This window comes from Rhinolophus ferrumequinum, chromosome 9 (assembly GCF_004115265.2).
Source record: "Rhinolophus ferrumequinum isolate MPI-CBG mRhiFer1 chromosome 9, mRhiFer1_v1.p, whole genome shotgun sequence".
Lineage (NCBI taxonomy): Eukaryota > Metazoa > Chordata > Mammalia > Chiroptera > Rhinolophidae > Rhinolophus > Rhinolophus ferrumequinum.
The window spans coordinates 88,436,340-88,455,416 of NC_046292.1; the positions used below are offsets into that span (position 1 = coordinate 88,436,340).

At 38.6% G+C, this 19,077-nt stretch overlaps 1 protein-coding gene across 5 annotated transcripts in view; it reads right to left on the minus strand.

Moving 5' to 3' along the window:
* Nucleotides 1–19,077, minus strand: part of FARS2 (phenylalanyl-tRNA synthetase 2, mitochondrial) — a 497,776-nt gene that overhangs the window by 373,384 nt on the left and 105,315 nt on the right. For all 5 annotated transcript variants that reach the window (XM_033115749.1, XM_033115747.1, XM_033115751.1 and 2 more), the window contains exon 2: nt 10,259–10,872. In XM_033115749.1, the coding sequence (XP_032971640.1) occupies nt 10,259–10,872 (614 nt within the window). The remainder of the gene's footprint in view (nt 1–10,258; nt 10,873–19,077) is intronic.

The window sequence follows — 19,077 nt, forward strand, 5'->3', positions numbered from 1 at the left end:
GGCAGAGTGGCACCCGTAAGGGACTAACTGGGTGGAGACACCAGACGCACACAAACTAACAATTCAAGGCAGTGAGTGCTGCAAGCTCAATGAGGGCCATGGGAAATAAACAAATAGGTTGGTGATGGGCTCTCAGGTTACGAGGCTGTTAGTTTCTAACTTGTCATAAGGAAGAATTATCTGCCAGCGCTGTACCACAGAAAACAGACACCAGCCTCTCTTTATGTGGTTCTCCAAGCCCCCTTTTCATCCTCCAATAATGAGGTACTACTCAAATCCAATATATTGTGGACGCCTGGCAGTGACCAGTTGCTTTTCACTTCACTGTCAAGAGATATGCTTAAGTAAACATTTGGATAGAGGAAAAGAATTCTAAAAATTAAAACCATTTCAATTTAAGTGTGTCTTCAACGGGGGAGTCCTTCCTAAAAGATTTTAAAGAAGAGATCAGGGAAACATGGTTGACTATAATCTATCAAGGCCAAATAAAAACGGCTTCAGTAAAGCCCCTCCACATGAGGCTATTAAGGAAACCCAATAACCACATGGTGGAGAATAAAACCCTGTCATTCACTGAAAGATAGAGAAGTGATTCAGGACAGAAGGCAGGAATAAAGAGACTACCCTTGGCAAAACCGCAAGAATAACAGTGGGGAAGCTTGGAAAAGGAAGCCTAAGAACAGGAGGGTTCTAATGAACCATCTGGAAAGTGGGGGAGAATATCAAAGGGAACAAAAGTGAAATTTTCTAATCATAAATGAAAGTGGTTTTCTAATAAGGATGAATCACAAAGGATTTCAAAGGGCTTGTTCAAAATGAAGGATATCCACTCAACCAGGATTAAGCCATCACAGGCAAGGAGCACAACCTATGGAAGGAAACCCTTAAACCACACTCCTAGAGGAAAAAAAGGGTGACGGCACTGCCTATTTTTTTAAAAGGGGGAAGGGTGGGATGGAATATGAACTTGACACAGACATCTTGATGAAGCATTCTGGTCATGTGCTGTGGTCAAAACTGTATCAAAAGCTTACTTCTCTGTACACCTTCACTCATTGCATCTATAAATACATTCCCCTTCGTTTCTGAGCACAAAAAAAGGAAGGCTCATCCTCAATAATCTTAAATTCAGGAAGAAATATTGCTTGCATAGGTGTAAGAGAAAGACCCTGGATGAATCTGACCCAGAGGAAGTCATCAAAGGGAAATGAACGTACTCTAAGGAAACAAAGACTAGCCAAGAGTAAAGAACGCACTACAGAATGGCCGCCTCCTGCCCACCCTGCAGTGCGCTCATGGGATCTTGCAGAGGGCACAGCGAGTAAAACAGGACAAGGCATCGCCAGGGAAAAAAGAAAAATACAACTTCTTTGCGCACTGGTCCAGGCATGTACTTTTTAACCAATATTTTTAAATCAGATTAAATAGATACATGATGGGCTCCCTCTGGTGGGTCTGTCAAACACACAAAACCTGCTGTTCTTTGCAAAATAAGTATCTCGATAAATGTTTTGTAAAACATTCATTTTGAAGCTATAGAACAGTGTTCTCAAACTTTTTAGTCACAAAAATCCTTCCGTACTCCAAAACATCATAACATTTTGCATCTTTGGCAAACGATGATGCCTGATACCATTCACCCCTTCACCTCACAGGTAATCACAGTCTTGATTTTGGTGTTTATCATTCCCATGTTTTTTCACACCAACCAACATACTTACCTAACAAAAAAAAAATACATGATTGTGATCTGTGTGTGTGTATTTGTGTGTGTGGAGAGACACAAAGAAAGAGCTAGGGCAAGCGGAATGCAGAGAGAGACATAGAGACCATGAGCAAGTACACAATGACAGCATGTGTTGTTGGGCATATTTTGAAATATCTATTAAAAAGATCATTGTTTAATATCACTCAATTTACTTTTTTTCTCAATATTGTATTAAAATCTCATCCATGTTGATATATATATACCTCTAGTTTAATTAAGTGCTATAAAGTACTTAATGTGCAAATGAACCATGACCTTTTTAAAATTTTTTTTTAAATTCCAGCTCACAGAGCATACAATTTTTTTTTTTAATTGGAAACTGCCAAATAACTATACAAAGAGGTGGCAACTATATGCACTCCACTAGAAGGATATAAGATTCATGGTTCTTCTAGACACTTGGTATTGTCAGGACTATTAATTTTTGCTCATCCAAGGGGTTTGAAATAGTATCTGGCTGCTTTAATTTGCATGTTCTTATTCACTGATAAAGCTGGTCCTTGTTTATTGGCCAATCACATGTCACTTCTATCAATAGGCTGTTAATGCTCTTTGCCCATTTATCTTTCCTTAAAAAAATACACAAAAATCATTCATAAAAAGTGTATAAGAATATCATGGTTAAAGAATAATAAAAACGAAACAAGTGTGCTCACCATCCATTTCCATTTTCAGAAAAAAGAACACTACCAAAGACTGCGGCCCACTCAGCCCCTACCTGACTGGTCACCTTGCTGTTCCTCACGCAAGTAACTAAACTGAATTTTTAAATTATTCCCTTGCTTTTCTTTGCTTTTCCACATATGCATGAACTCCTGAATAATATATTGGTTATTCTTGCCCTTTTTTAAAACTTTACATAAATGCAATCATACAATGTAAGCTTCAATAACTTTCTTTCTTTACCCTAATAGTACTTTCTATATTCGTTCACATAGATGCATATAGTTTTGGTTTATTCGTTTTCACTGATATATGACACTCACATACCACTGTATAAATACACCACAATTTACTTATCTTTTCTACTCTTGGTAGAATTGTTCCAGTTTGGGGCTAATACTATGAATGCTATGAGAGTTCTCATCTACCTGCTGACATAAGCACTTAAGAACGTATCTCAGGTATATACACAGGAGAGGAATTTCAGATGTGTGTTTTTACATTCCCCAAGAGCACTCCTGTGGCTCCACATACTCAACCACACTTGGTATTGTCAGACTTTTCGCTACTGGATTCTTTTTTGCTACTGAGACCTTTTTATTTGATCAACACTAATCTTCGATTAGTTTTATGTACAGCACGTATCTCCACCCAGCCTGCTGTTTGCCTCTTAACTTCATCAATAAAGTCTTTTATTAGGAAGAAGTTTTACCTTAAGGCAGTCAACTTGAACAACTTTTTCCATTAAGAATTTTTCTTGTTTAGGAATTCTCGGTTTAAGATATTAATATTATTTCTACCCCCAAGGTGATAATAATAATCTCCTATATTTTCCTTTAACTTTTAAAGACTTCCTTTTCACAAATGAATTGTGAATCTACCCAGAATTGAATTTTGCATTTCGTGTGAGGTAGATATAAATGTTTTTTCTATATAGATCATTGTTTCAAAGCAATTCATGCAGATTCCATCACCTCTCCACTTATTTAACATCACTTCCATTTTATAGTAAGATAATTCCCAAATATGAGTAGAACTGTTTCAAGGTCCTCTAATTGACTAAACTTATGCTAATACTAAACCATCTTAATAACTAGAACTTTATATTCTTGATGCCTAGGACGGCATGTCCCTTTACACTGGTGTTCTTAAAATTTGTTCTGGCTATTCCTAAATTTGTTCCTATGAATTTGAAGATCAGTCCCTTCAACTTCTGCAGAATAGTCAGTGGATATTTTGATTAGATTTGCAGTGAATTTATAGATTGATTTTGGAAGAACTGCCATCTTCATGTTATTGTTTTCCTACCTACAAATCTACGGACATGATATATCTCTCCCTTTTCTTTTATGTCTTTTAACAACACCTAATAATTTTATCCATAAATATCCTGAACATCTTCTGTAACAATTATACTTAGACTTCAAAGATTTCGTTAATACTACAAATGAAAATTCTATTCTAATTATATTTTCTAATTGGTTACTTGTAATTAAAAAACATATCTATATTGTCCTTGTATCCAACAACTTTGGTGAAGTGTCTTATTAGTTCTAATGATTGACCTGTATATTCTATTCCATTTTCTAAGTAGATATCTACAAATGAAGCAGCTTTAGCTCATGTTTTCCAATTCTTATACCTTCTATTTCTCTTTCTGGTTTACTGTATAAGCTAGAACTTCCCATACAATGATGAATAGACACAGTGATGGCAAATAATCCTGAAATGTTGCTAATTTTGATGGAAATATTTACAATGATTGACCTCTAATTATGATATCTGCTGTGAGTGCTTGACAAACATCATTTATAATGTTAAGGAAGTTCCCTTCTATTCCTAGTATGCTAAAAGTTTTTGTCATTAATCACTAATATCATCAATGTTTTTTTAATGTCATAAAACATTAAATGCCATCAAATTATTTTTCTACATCTACTGAGGTGATCACATGCTTTTTCTTCCTGTATTAGTTAATATGGTATAATACATGTATAATAATAATGTGGTAGGACACAATATACCAATGAATTAAATTTTTGTAAATATTTCATTTAATTCTGTATCTACACATTAAAAAAGAATCTGAAGTTCAAAAAGATGAAACTTCTAAAATTTTTTATCTAGTTTGTATATTAACATGTCTAACCTCATAACATGAGCTTGACAGGTGCCTTTTTCTAGCCTCTGAAACAGATTGTACAAGTCTTTCAGATATGGTAAAAACTCATATGAAAAATTATCTCAGACTGATGGAGGAGGGGCTATTAATTCTAGATTTAATTGGTTTCGGTTTTCTATTGCATGCAATGTATACTCTTATTTTTAATATTTCCTGCCTCCTGGGTTTTTTCTGTTGTTGTTTTTATCTTAATAGTTGTCTTCCCCAAGAAACCATGGATCACCTCATGACTGTTTGATACCTTCTTACAAAAATTCCTGGATCCAGTTCATATTCAGCCAATGTTTTTTTTTTTTCATTGACTGATCCCAAGATTTTCCTTCACTCTTTTTCTTTAGCCCTTGTTTAGGAAAATTTCAAACATATGCAAAAATATAAATGATAATAATTCCTCATCTATCAAACACCCAGCTTCAATAATTAACACTTCATGACCAATCAATCCTCTTACATTCATCCCCAAACACCTGTCCCCATATTATTTTGAAGTAAATCCCAACCATCCAATCATTTCATTCAAAGGTATTTCAATATGTATCTCTAAAAGAAAATGACTTATAAAAATATAATACCATTATTATTCCTTAAAAAATAAAAATAAACTCCTTAAATTCAAATATTCAGTCAGTGTTCAATTTCCAGTGTTCTCAATTTTCTTTTTCTTTAAAGATGTTTTCTCTTGATGGGATCTATACATTGTGATTGGTTGATCTGTGTTTCTTTTGCTCTATAGGTGCTATTTCCATCATTTTTATTTGAAGGAACGGAATCACTTATCCTGCAGAGTAGTGCTTCTCAAGCTGTCTGTGATGAAGAGACAGTATGGTACATAGTTCTACTGCACATAACTACTAAACAGACTGAGCACGTGCAACTTAACCAAGAGCACTTAAGAACACCTGAACCAGTTTATACGCGTATGCTATTCAACAAAGCAATCCACTGATAACGTGTTTGTATATGATGGCTTAAACATTTCTAAACACTTAACATTGCTTAAATATTTCTAAACACTTACTTTGGATTCTTCTATTTATTTCATTATGCAGATTACGTCTTGGGTAGCATTGCTACAGAACTGCCCACAAGCTGTATTTGCTTATTCCATCCCCATGGTGTGGCCTAACATGTTTCTCTGTCCTCTTTTTTCCTATCGATTTGGTAGTTAGAGCTAGATTTTGATCGGATCCAGTTCCAAATTTCTTGGCAAGACTTTAGTCAGCACTGTATTCTTCCATCAGGAGACACATAGGTTCAATGCCTCTCTTTCTGTGAGATTAATAGTCATCAGTAAACAATATTACTACCGTGTTTCCCCGAAAATAAGACCTAACTATAAAATAAGCCCTAGCATGATTTTTCAGGATGACATCCCCTGAACATAAGCCCTAATGTGTCTTTTGGAGCAAAACTTAATATAAGACCCGGTCTTATTTTCGGAGAAACACAGTAGTACTTAATGTCAAAGCCCCTCTAGTAAATGTGGTTGTCCACAGTTTGTCCTCTGAGAGACTCCTAAGGAAGCTCTCCTCTTCCCAGGCCCCTGCTTTCCTCCTGTTACCTCAGTTCTGACACAGTGCAAATCTTCCTGCTGTCAGCTGTGAGTTCCCACCCATTTGTGAAGATCTCAGGGAGACCTTGTCACCCAGTTGTCTTACAGATATTGTCTATAGTTCTGGATTTTGCTATTCTGGTTGCTGTTTTGTAAGATTGGGCATTATAAAAACTATACAGGCACCGCCCAGTGGCTCAGGTGGTTGGAGCGCCGTGCTCCTAACGCTGAGGTCGCCAGTTCGATTCCCACATGGGCCAGTGAGCTGCGCCCTCTACAGCTAAGATTGTGAACAACGGCTCTCCCTGGAGCTGGGCTGCAGTGAGCAGCCAGAAGTTGGCGTGAGCTGCCGTGAGCTGCCATGGGCTGCCGTGGGCTACCATGCACTTCCATGAGTGGCCGGCAGCCCACAGAACTACCATGAGCTGCTCTGAGTGGCCTACCGGCAACTGACTGCCTCAGCAGAGGGGGAGCGCAAGGCTCATAACCAGCACGGGCCAGGGAGCTGTGTCCTATACAACTGGATTGAGAAACAACGGCTTTCTCAAGGGGGGGGGGGGGGAGAGAAAAAACTATACAACCCACTTCCTTCTACTTTTTTAGAACAATGGTGCTTGCTTTTACCATCTTAAATTGAACACTTAATTTACTGGTTTTCAGGGTTTTAAAACTGTTTTAAATAAATATATTTAAAACTAAATATACTTCAAGTACCTTTTTAACTACAGCTTATCCATTATTAATGCTAACTGTGATCATATTATTTAAATGGGGTCTACCAAGTTTCTACATAATAAAATAACTATTTTCCCCCACATCTGAGCAGTTCGAAATAAGTATTTTCAGAGATGGCTAGTGATAAATAATCTGTAATTTATTGTAGTATTTCTCTTTAGCCTATGAATCCACAGGTGTGAATTTTTCAATGTCTGAGGATATGAAAAGTTTCTTATTGCTTTCTACATAAACTACATTGTACTCAGACATAGTCCTATCTATCTTACAGATTCTTTGATATTTGTTTAGACTGCAACTGTCAATTTATTTTAAGTAATCCATGTGACGATACACCTCCAACTCTTGGTTATAGAATTTGTGTGTGTGTGTTACACGCAAATAGTTACAGAATTTTAAAAATAAACATAAATCAAGGATGTTAATCATGTTTTTCAGATTGTATCTTTACTCAGTTTGTTTAATCCATTGGTGTTTTGATTGAGGTCATTTAAAATCTTCTACAGTGATTATGAATTTGTCAAACTTAACTTTTATTTCCTCAGTTTCAGTTTATATATTAAGGCTACAATGTTGTACACACTGACATCACTAATTCATAAAGCATCTTGATTGATATATTATCCCTCTTTATTCATATTTATCATCTTCCCATAAATTCTATTTTGTCTAATATTAATATTGATGTACCAGCTTTCTAAGTATTTGCTTGATATATCTTTTTCCTGCCTTTATTTTCAAGCTCTGGCATGGATTTGTTTCACGTTTCTGTAACTGAAAAATGTCCAATCTGATTATGTATGTATTTAATTGGTGAGTTCGACCTATTTAAATTTGTGACTACTGATACATTTTACCTTTTTTCAAAACACAAAAGGATTTTCTTCACAATTAATAGTTAAATACAGGTGACCGTTGAACAATGTGGGGATTAGGGGTGCCGACCCCCGCACAGTCAAAAATCCATGTATAATTTTTGACTCCGCAAAACCTAATAGCTTACTGTTGACCAGAGCTTTACTGATAACATAAACAGTTGATTAACATATATTTTGGATGTTATATGTATTATATACTGTATTCTACAATAAAGCTTAGGCTAGAAAAAAGAAAATGTCATTTAAAAAATCATAAGGAAGAGAAATTACATTCACAGTATTTACTGGGAAAAACAAAAAAATCCACATAAAACCATGCCATTCAAACCTGTGTTGTTCAAGGGTCAAGTGTAAAATATATATATTGTCATAGTTGATCCATTTTGATGCTTATCATTGCTTCTTTTACCTCATACCTCTGTATTCACTTTTTTCTTGCTGAAATAACCTTATAGTGATTAAAATAATGATTGTAAGGATTATTAAAACACAGGAAAATTTAAAAGATAAAAACATCATTTTTAAATGATTAAAACTATTGAAAAAAATCCTATTCATAGGGGAATAAACTGAAAGAAGGGAAAAAACATTCTTTTGCGAGTTAAGATTAGGTCAGACTTACAACCAACACTTTAGTTAAGGTCAGGAATTCAATAAACACCACCTCTTCTCCCCACACCATTCTTGGAACTAAAGCTCCACCTGGGTCATAAGCAGGTCCCACCTACAAAGCAGCTCCATGAAAAGCAACAGAATACAGTGGAATGGTCAATGAACTAAGAAAACCTGAATTCAAGTTTTGGCTCTGCCACCAAAGGGTTGGGTAACCTTGAGCAAGTCACTAATCCTTCCAGGACCTCAGCTTCCTCTTGGGTGAAGTGGAAATAACCTCTCCCAGGGTTTTTATTAAGAGGAATAAATGAAACAATGAACACAGAAGTACTTTATCAAACTATATCATTAGGTATATATGTATATGTGCATGTGTAATTTTTTTAACTATAAGGCAGAATATACAGTCACATTATTAGATTAGATTAGCCATGGCTGCTACCCACTAAATCAGACTGGATCCAAAACAAATACGACACAAGAATTAATTCCTTACCTCTCTTCCTATTTTCCACCTTCTAAGGTAGCCTTGATTTTTCCTCCATTAAAATGTTAGTGTAGGTCTCGCCACTTCCACTGCCACTTTTATGGCATGCAGGCTTACAAATCAGTGAGCACTTTCCTTTTTAAATTTTTTTTAATGAGGTAAGCTGGGCTGAGCACCTGCCCGCTGCCGTGACCCAGATCCTGCACGTCAATTGTAGGTGACATTCTATCACTTGGTCATATTTCTCAGATTTTGACCTGTCTTTGTTCATTTCCTTTTTGTTTCCTAATAAATCTGTATCCTTATTAACAGTTATTATCCTGACTTAGAAAATAGATATTCCATGTAATAAGAATGCTCATCTAAGCAGTCTGAGATGAGGCTTCAGCAACCTCTTCTTGTAAAGGTAACCTATTGTAGTATTATCATAGATTCACAGGAAAATAGCACGTCCTGGGACAAAGGGTGGCTCCTACAACATGACTTAGTCAACACAACAAAACTAAGTCTTGGTAGCCTCAGGAGCCTATACTATTCTTTCTCAATCCAACAATCCGCTTAGCTTGTGTTCACAGAAGGGACTTTTGTGATCATTATTCCTCCTGTTTCAATGAACATGCTTGGAAGAAATGCTACAGGAGTAAAGTATTTCCTTGTGCCTCATTTAATTCCATTTGTTTCTTACATAACAACAGAGGTAGTTTAAAAATATATGAATAAAAGACAAATGGTGTTGCAGGTTTTTAGGAAACAGACTCAAGCTTTTAGGGGTTTTCAAAATTTGCAAAAAAAAAGAAAGAGAAAGAGAGAAAAAGAGAGAGAGAGACAGAGATGCACACAATGCACTAGGACATGAGCTAATAGATTAAATGAGTTGGGTCCCTTGAGAATGGCCAGAATATCAGATTTCCTGCTCAGAAAGGCTCTATGCTCCCAAACATACACTTCAACAATAGCAACAATTAAGAGCTCGCCAGTCCCCTCTATTGTAGTGGAAGAAATGCATTCACCTCTAACACCATGAGCACATAAGTAATTTCTACTAACCGAGAAGTGGAATAACCTGACCCCAGGTTTCAGTCTTGTATCAGGAGCTGTCTTGGATTGAGGGTAAATGGGAACCACTGACTATTCACTCCTAAGAAGAAACCAGAGCAAGGCAAGTGAGTATTGAAAGGAAGAGGGCAGACAAGAGAAAACAAAAGCCTGCCCATCAGTCAAACGACAGTGAGGCTCGGCCTGTACAAGGGCTGGCATCAAGGACGGATCTTTCATGAATGCAAAGGTCAACCGTACTGCTTTCACCGAGATCATCTCTAGTGACCTCAACAAAACGTCCCCGCCTTCCCTCAGCAACAACGCAGAAAGTCTCGGGACTCACCTCATGCTGGCAGAAGAGCCGGACGCCCTCCAGCTGGTGGAAGACGGGGTAATGCCGCGAGTCCACCTGGTCGCGCCGGTAAACGTCGCCCACCACCAGGAAGGCGTCCAGCCCCGCGCGCAGCAGGTCCCACTGGTGCGCGGACGTGTGCGCCCGCAGCATGTGAGTCCGATTCAGGTAATAGTTGTCCCCCTTCTTCCGGCTGGGGTGCTCCGCTGGGATGAGCAGGCTGTCAAAGTTCTGCCAGGTGGTGACGACCGGAGAAAGGTCGTCGTAGACCGAGAACAGCGGAGTCCCGAAGCGGCCCACGTATTGCGCGTAGAAATGCTGCTTCACTCTCTCCTTGATCAGCCAAAGAGGGTGATGCTGCAGGTTGTGCAAGTTCCTGCCAACCCTGGCGAGGACTCTGCTGGAGAGGTTGCTGTAGTCGTCCTGCGGGTAGGACTTACCCAGCAGCTCCAGCACGCCACCCGGCGCTCCTCCGGCAGCAAGCCCTGAGCCCAGGCACCGGCGGCTTCTGGGGACGCCACTGGCCTTCCTCACCAGGCACACGCGCGCGTGGGCAACTCTCCTGAGAGCGGAGCACACCATCGTAGAACCTTCTTTCACGGGTTCTGGAAAAAGCACACATGCAAAGCACAACTCAAGTTTCACTCTGAGGAAAGCAGACGTGTCTGTCTGTCTTTCATGCCGCCCACCAGCTCCTCACTGTCCTACTGACATCTCCTTCCCCGCCACCTCCTCCGCTCACACAGAAGCTCCGATTTGGGACATCTGCTGACAGAGGCTGAATACTCACTGCTCTAAATCAAAAGAATATTGAACGCCACTTTTAGATCCCTAATCCTAGTTGTCCTCCCCTTGCCATTTAGATCCTTGGATTTAAAAAGAATTTCCAGTATCGGGTCATGTCACGTTTTGATGCCCTCATGTTCAATAAAACTTTAAATGTCACAACGTCCTTTCATTTGGACTACACTCTAGAACAAAAAAAACTTCAGAGGGATCAGCTAAACATCAGGACTTGGCTGAGCCCTAGCAGGGTTAATTAAAGGATGCACGATTACATGGATATGTCTGAAGTACAGCACAAGACATGATGTTTGAACCCACCGGCCTCACGTTCCTGCCTGTCTTCCTCCAACCACAAAGCTCCGCCCACCTTGGCAGAGCATGAATTCTGGATTATCTCACTACATTACAAAGTAACATTAACAACGTTCTTTTGACACTTCGAACAAAATACACCACTTTAGGTGGTAGTTATTTTTATTTAACATACAGAAGATGCCAAAACAAATGTATACACATTTTAAGAAAAGAAAAAACTGTATTAAAATTGTAATACTCAATATATACCGATAACAAAAGATGGAATACAAGTCACGTTTGACTTCTGCAATTACAAGAGGTGCTCAAAGTGGTTACCATCAGCGTCCAGACACTTCTGATGAGGTGAACTACTGCTTGAGCAACGTTGACCAAAGTGTCACTTGTATACACTTTTTTTGGTACCCCTGGTATTTAACAATATAAATGAAAAACTTAAGTATCACAAAAAAGGATAGACTATACCAATGGACAGCTGAAACTATATTTATAAATGTAAATCCTTTTAATTCTTACATCTGGCCACGTTATTTAAACATAGCACCATTGCAGCATCCCACCAATTACATTTGTGTTTTGTAAAACAGCAAGTTGCAATATGTACCCATAATAACCCAGGAACAGGACTAAACTACTTCGGAAGGGATTCAGAGCAGCCAGAAGATAAGAGTGCTGACCAGATCTTTCAAAAATGCCTAGAATTTAGTAAGAAGAGCACGAAATGTCACAGCTGAAAGTCAACTAAACAGTCATGTACTGTAGGCCGTTTCTGTCACAGATGAGGGAACGAAGACCCAGATAGAGCTGCCCAAACTGTACGGTACTGGGAGAGACTGAGGAGTTGCGGACCACTGAAAATATGTGCTGTCCCCACTGTCACAGAAGCAAGTTTTAAATTGACTCAGGGATTTGAGTTATAAAAATCTTTAGATGTCATAGCCCTGTGTTCATAAAAAATTTACGATGAACCCAAATCCATCTTCTCCAATTTGGAATTTTTATCTATTGGGCTACTTTAAAGCATACAACTATGTGGTTATTTTACTTCCAGGGCTCTAAATCATGCCAAGAAAATACGTAACTTCATGACATTAGGCTGCATTAGGAGAGAACTATATTTCTCCAAACGGCCACAAAAATGGATCTCACATGCACCCAGGCAGCACAGTGCTTGCTCCCAGTTCCCAAAGGAAACTGCGACTACCTCGCTCAGGAAATGAGCATGGCTGTGTGGGACTGCGTACGAGAAGCTAGTGCACAGCTCCTCTGACTGCCGTCGTGTGAGAACTTTTCAAGGATAATCAACAAATCTCGGGATTTATTCATTTACGGCACTATTTTGTCAGACATGTTTCAAAACTGTTTTTGGCTCAGCTTGAAATCTGTCTTCCCATCCACGGTGTTCAGTAGCTTGTCACTGCAGTAGATGAGAATGTTAAATATGGATGTACCGTCTTATACATCTGAGCACAAAGTCGGACTGATAGGTTGTCAGCTACCCAGCGCAGGGCCCTGTGCAAGACACAAGAAAGTATTTCTTGCTATCATACAAAGTTCAGAATTCTTCTGGAAAAGGTGCTTTCGATGCACTTATTCATACATCACCTGATTTCCCTTTCCTTCTCAGTTCCCAGCTCCTTACACATCCAAACCCACTTCTAGGTTCTGTTTCCATAGGTGAGCACTACCCTTACAGCCCTTCCTTGTTCTCCTTATTCCACCCCTCTTTTGCTAAAGAAAGTTTCATTTTCTTGTCCTCATTTTCAGATTTTTTATCTATTTGCTCAGCCCCTGTATATATTCCCCACTGTCAAAACAATTGGTTCCCTGCCCAAAACAATTGGTTCTTTTCTGTTATCATCTTTTACAGAGAGAATAATGACTGTGATAGCTTTCTCACTTCCATCTGAGAAGTAAATTCCTTTGTTGTGCCTTTGTCAAGTTTCTCTGTCAGAAATAATTCATCTGGAAAGTACAGGCGACCCAGGAAGATAACATGACCACCAACAGCCATTCTTCTATTGGCACAATGGGCTTCCATGTCAGCCTTTCCGCAGCTGTGAGGTAAGAATTCTTCTCACCATTTGACAAACAAACTAAGACTCAAATAGACCTTGTAACTTGCAAAAACTCATACACCTACCTATGGACAAAGAACTCTGAGCAATTCAAATACTTCTCAATCAAAACAGACCCAAGACTGTTAAATTCAAATTACATCTCTTTACTTACCTATCTTAACTTCTATCGTATCTGAGCAATGTATTTTATACAGCAATGCATTTTAAATACACAAATGAATACATGAATGAAGAAATCAATAGATCAAATAAAACACATTAGCCTAGATGGTGGAAATGAAAGACCATCTCACTTGGGACCCAAACCTGCGTATGTGCTGTTTCTGTAAATAAAGTTTTGTTGCCCATTTGTTTATATACTGTCTGTGGTGGCTTTTCTACTGCAAAGGCTGAGCTGCAGAGTTGCCCCAGAGACTGCATGGCCCACGGGCCTAAAATACTTACTGTCTTCTCCTTTACAGAAAAAGTTTGCTGAGTCATGTTTTAGCTTAACTCTAAAACATTCTTCACACTACTAAGCACATCTTCCTACTCCCAAATATAGATTACAGAGCCACTAAAAGTAATAAAAGTACAAATATGCATATTAAATGTGCTGACAGTAGTACAGAGACCAATGTGAGAAGAATCAACACAACACAATGGGTTTTAAAAGACCCCACTTTGCAGGAACACTCATGTAGGTCCAGCACTAATTATCGTTGTGTATTATCCTTGGACCCACTAATTGAGCTTCTGGCCATCAAGTTTCTCATATATAAAAACACAGAAATTAATACTATCTCATAATACCAGGATTAAATTTGATCCTGTTCATAATGCACTTAACTTATTGCCCAGTTGAGGGACTTAACTTTTAATTGCATTTAATTTTACTTAATTTAAATTTAAATTGCTACATGTGACTAGTGGTTACCATATTGGACAGGGCAGACCTAGACCCTCATATAAGAAAAATAGGATTTCTATAACCAAAACAATCAAAACTTATTCTTGTGATTATACCTTAATATACAAAGTAGCTCCTAAAAAGTGTAAATAAATACTTTTACATAAATAAATGGAGATATTCAATCTTCAGCAGAATAAAATTTAAAAAAAATAGAAAACTAGAAAGGCCCAGAGTTCATTTAGTCCAAAGCTCACGTTTTGTAGATAAAGAAACCAAGTTACAGAATAGCTGTGTCCCCAAGGATGTGCAGCCAGTCAATCAGTCACAGGTGATAAGAGAACCCAGGGGCCTGAGCCCAGGTAAATTCTTTCTACTTCAACTTAAGTCCAATTAAGATTTCATTTACATGTGGAATATTAAAAAGTTGAATGCAAGAAGCAAAGAGCAGAAAGCAGGTGGGGGATGGGGAGATGTCGGTCGAAGGGCACAAAGCTGTGGTTTGTAGGATGAGTAAGTCTAGAGACCAATGTACAGCATGGTGACTCTCCTTAGTAATATTGTATTGAATACTGGAAATCTGCTGAGAGGGTAGACTTCAGGTATTCTCATTAGACAAAAAAAACACAAAAACTGGTAACACCGTGAGGAGATGATACGTTTATTAGCTTTATTGTACAAATCATGTCACTATGCATGTATGTACAAATCATCATATTGTAGACCTTCAACACATACAATTTTTATTTTAAACATTAAGTTAAAGTAATCAATAAAAATAAAAGGTGTCTGAGGCATCCTATTATATGGTCATGGAATCCATTGGGTTCTTATGGTTCTTCAAAAGGCCATACTGAGAAGAACTCTGTAAATGTTCTCTACCACTATAAATCTAGCACAAAGATGGGAACTAGTAAACCACTAAATAAATGTTTGTTGTTAGAATAATTAATTTCCTAACTGTTTAAACAGTCTTCCCTTTCTATCTCCCTCAGTCTTGTGTGTAAAGGAGAAACTAAGCAGTGCAGGAGCTCTACCGGACTAGCGATTTCTCTAAGCACAATCAGCTTACTGCAAAGGGCCACGGCAAGTAAACATGACCCCCAGATGGTCGCAAACATACCAAAGCTCAGGCGCATTCCATTAACTTCAGAGGCAAGACCAAGAACAGTTTCTACGAAGAAAAATGAAGCTTGACTCATTGCACACAGTTCACACATTTTACTCTACTAAGCGCTGGTGGGGAAACGGCCAACTCCCATGAACTCTTACTTATAAAGGGGAAGCCAAGAGTATGTTTGTGCTCCTGCTGAGCAGTGTGAGTACAAAGAAAGTGTCTCTGTGATGGCAGCTCCCTGTGCCACTGGCGGGGCTGTCACGGCGCAGCCTTTCTAGGAAACAATTCAGCTCTACCAAGCGACTTAAAGCTGCTCAGACCCTGGGACAGGACAATTCCCTTCTGGGAATATCACAAGGAATAATGTAAATGAAGACAGAAGTTAAACATGAATAAGTTTCATTACAGTAGGATTTACAATAGAAAAAAATTACAAACATAAACATTCCCAACAAGGGAATGATTAAGTAAATTACACTGGAGCCATACAATGAAATATTATGCACTCATAAAAGTATAATGGTTGCAAAGAGATTTAATGATATAACTGTATACTTACCAAGTGATAAATAGGATATAAAATTGCATGTATGGTATAATCTTAACCATGTAAAAATATATCTACAAATACATGCATATTATAAATACATGCATACTATATTTAGAAACCCTGGGAAGAACTATTCCAGGTTTAATTGAATTATTATTACAGAAAGAGTTACTTAAAAGTATCTACTGCATTGAGCTCTAGCCACTTTAATGGCCCGTATTAAACCCACTTATAATTACATCAAGAATAAATGCCAGCATAAATATTAACATTGTCAAAAGCTGTTTAATTGTGTTCAGTGACTAGCTAAGCGATTATTTTTTATAATGATGCACACAGAATGCTTGGCACAGTAAAAACATCTCTGCCTTTCCGATTTTCTTTCCCTAGCTACAAATCAACTGCCATAAGCACAGCGCCAAACACTCCATGGTATTTTCCCAAAACATTCAAATTTTCTGATATTACCAGATCCTATACCAAGTAAATGTTTCTCAATTAGACCCATTAATGAAGTCTTCAATACATGTTAAAGTTAAAATGTTACATTGTATTTTAGCTTTAATTTTTTTCTTACTTCTAAACAAAATATTCACTAAAACTTAGTTCAAATTAAGCTAATCCCTATGCTCTGTTTGCAGCTCGTTGTGGGGAAGCCAGGGGATCTCAGAAAAGGAACGCAGTAATATCACCCTGCTAATCACCAGCCTCCCTCAGGACCCTAACGATGGGCCTGAAACGCCCATCTCAGATGAGGGGCAACACAACACCGGGCCTTGAAAATGCTTGTTCCATCTCCTGTCTCTTCAACATGCTTTCTGTCTGAACAGATTCTCCTGCTTGCTTATTCTCATCACTGCACACTCACTGTCCAAGGACAGGAATTAACCGAGGACACATTTTTCACTACACTGCTCCTATGGGAATTTTTCACCTGCTCTGATACACGTTTCCCAATACCACCAGGCAATTCTCCAGTTCTCTACAGACACCAGATGGATGGCCTGCAAGTCACCTCAATCCGTGCTACCTACCTGAAGATAGCCCGGTTAGATCCCTCAGGGTAAGAGCTCAGTCCACAGGACTACGCTCTCCCCCACTTCAGATGCCAATCACAAGTCCAGGTGATGATTGACCATCAGTCAGAGGTTCCCTCTCCTCCAGTTCAATAAATTTGCTAGAGTGGTCCACACAACTCAGGAAAATATTTTACTTACTATATTACCAGTTTATTACTAGGTTGGCGCAAAAGTAATTGCAGTTTTTGCAATTATTTTTAACCTTTTAAACCGCAATTACTTTTGTACCACCTTAACACAAAAAGATGTAACTCAAGAAAGGCTAGATAGAAGCCACACGTAGGGAACAGTATGTGGGAGGGGCACGGAGCTTCCATGCCCTCTCTGGGCACACCACCCTCCCTGCACCTCCACATGTTCACCAACCCTGAAGCTCTGGGAACCACACTCTTTGGGGTTTTTAAAGAGGCTCCATTACATAGGCATGATTGATTAAATCCTTGGCCACTGGTGACAGAGTTCAATTTCCCCTCCCTCTAGCGCTCCACAGAGGTCTGGCTGGTTCCCTTGGCAACCAGCCCTCCTCCTCAGGTTATCCAGGAGCTGCTGGCCAAACATCACCTTGTTATGTTAATTAGGTGTGCAGGGAAAGGGCTGGTTATAAGGATAACAGAAGACACTCATTTCACCTTGATGGCACTGCAAGTTATTTCCAGAACTGGAAATTAAATATAATAAAAGATGTCCTTAGAAGTTACAATTACAAGGGTTACACCTACAATGAGAAATGAGCTATGTGCTGAGAAGAATGGACACAGATCAAATACTATGTATTTCTCGCAATAAATCACAGGATCACATCTGTGGTCAGTATGTCACCATCATCATCACCACTATTGTCCTCATGCTTATTTGAATTGAATGCCTTTCCAGCAATTTCTACATCATTCAAGGAATGTTCAAGAGGTACAATATGATCAAATTCAGCATTTATTCAACTTATTTACTACTCTGATCAACTTCTGGCATAACAAGTGTGACATGATCGTTTCATTAGTAACATGAAATCCTTCAACGTCTTCTTTGCAGTTTCACTTTCAAAAATTATTAAAGTTCAAAGTCAGTGCCAAGCATTTGTTGATGTTGATCTAGCAACGTCATTTCAAGCATTAGCAAGTGCATCAATACCATTTCTTTTGTGAGTGCTGAGTCCCCAGCCTGATTCACACAAAAACCAAACATGACCCTACAACTGGAAAAACCTCTCAGACAGGGAGAGACAGAAACACAGACAGACAGAGGGACAAAGAGAGTAAGAAAGAAACAGAGCGAGAGAGAGACATGCTGGTACTTGGGGTAGGAAACAGAGTAAACAGAACTGTTCCCCAACCTACAGGTGATCCATACCCTGAGCAGACACTGACAGAGCACTGATCTGTCTGACAGGAGTCATTTAACCCTCTCCATTTGGGTTCCCTCATCCTTAAAATGGGGACTAGAATAGCTCCTATCTCATAAGGGAAATGTGAGGATAAATGATTTAATGTATCTGCAGTTTTTAAGAGAGTCAAAAATGCTCTCTGTAATCTTTCTGTCTTGTTTTTGTTTTTGTTTTTTTGGTCCAACTGGCTTAAGAGTCACTGCCCTTAATCAATATCTTTGCAAATCTAAGGGCTTTCTCAATTTTCCTAATGCCATATTCTTTTTTCCCGACACATACCCCCACCTCCTTCTCCTTTGGCAACCATCAGCTTGTTCTGTGTATCTATGGGTCTGTTTCTGTTTTGTTTGTTCATTTGTTTTTTTTAGATTCCACATATAAGTGAAACATACAGTATTTGTCTTCCTCACTCTGACTTATCTTACTTAGCATAATATCCTCTAGGTCTATCCATATTATTGAATATGGCAAGATTTCATCCTTTTGGATTGCTGAGTAATATGCCTGTATGTGTGTGTGTGTGTGTGTGTGTGTGTGTGTGACATCTTTACCAATTTATCTATCGATGGACATCTACCTTGCTTCCCTATCTTGGCTCTTATGAACAGTACT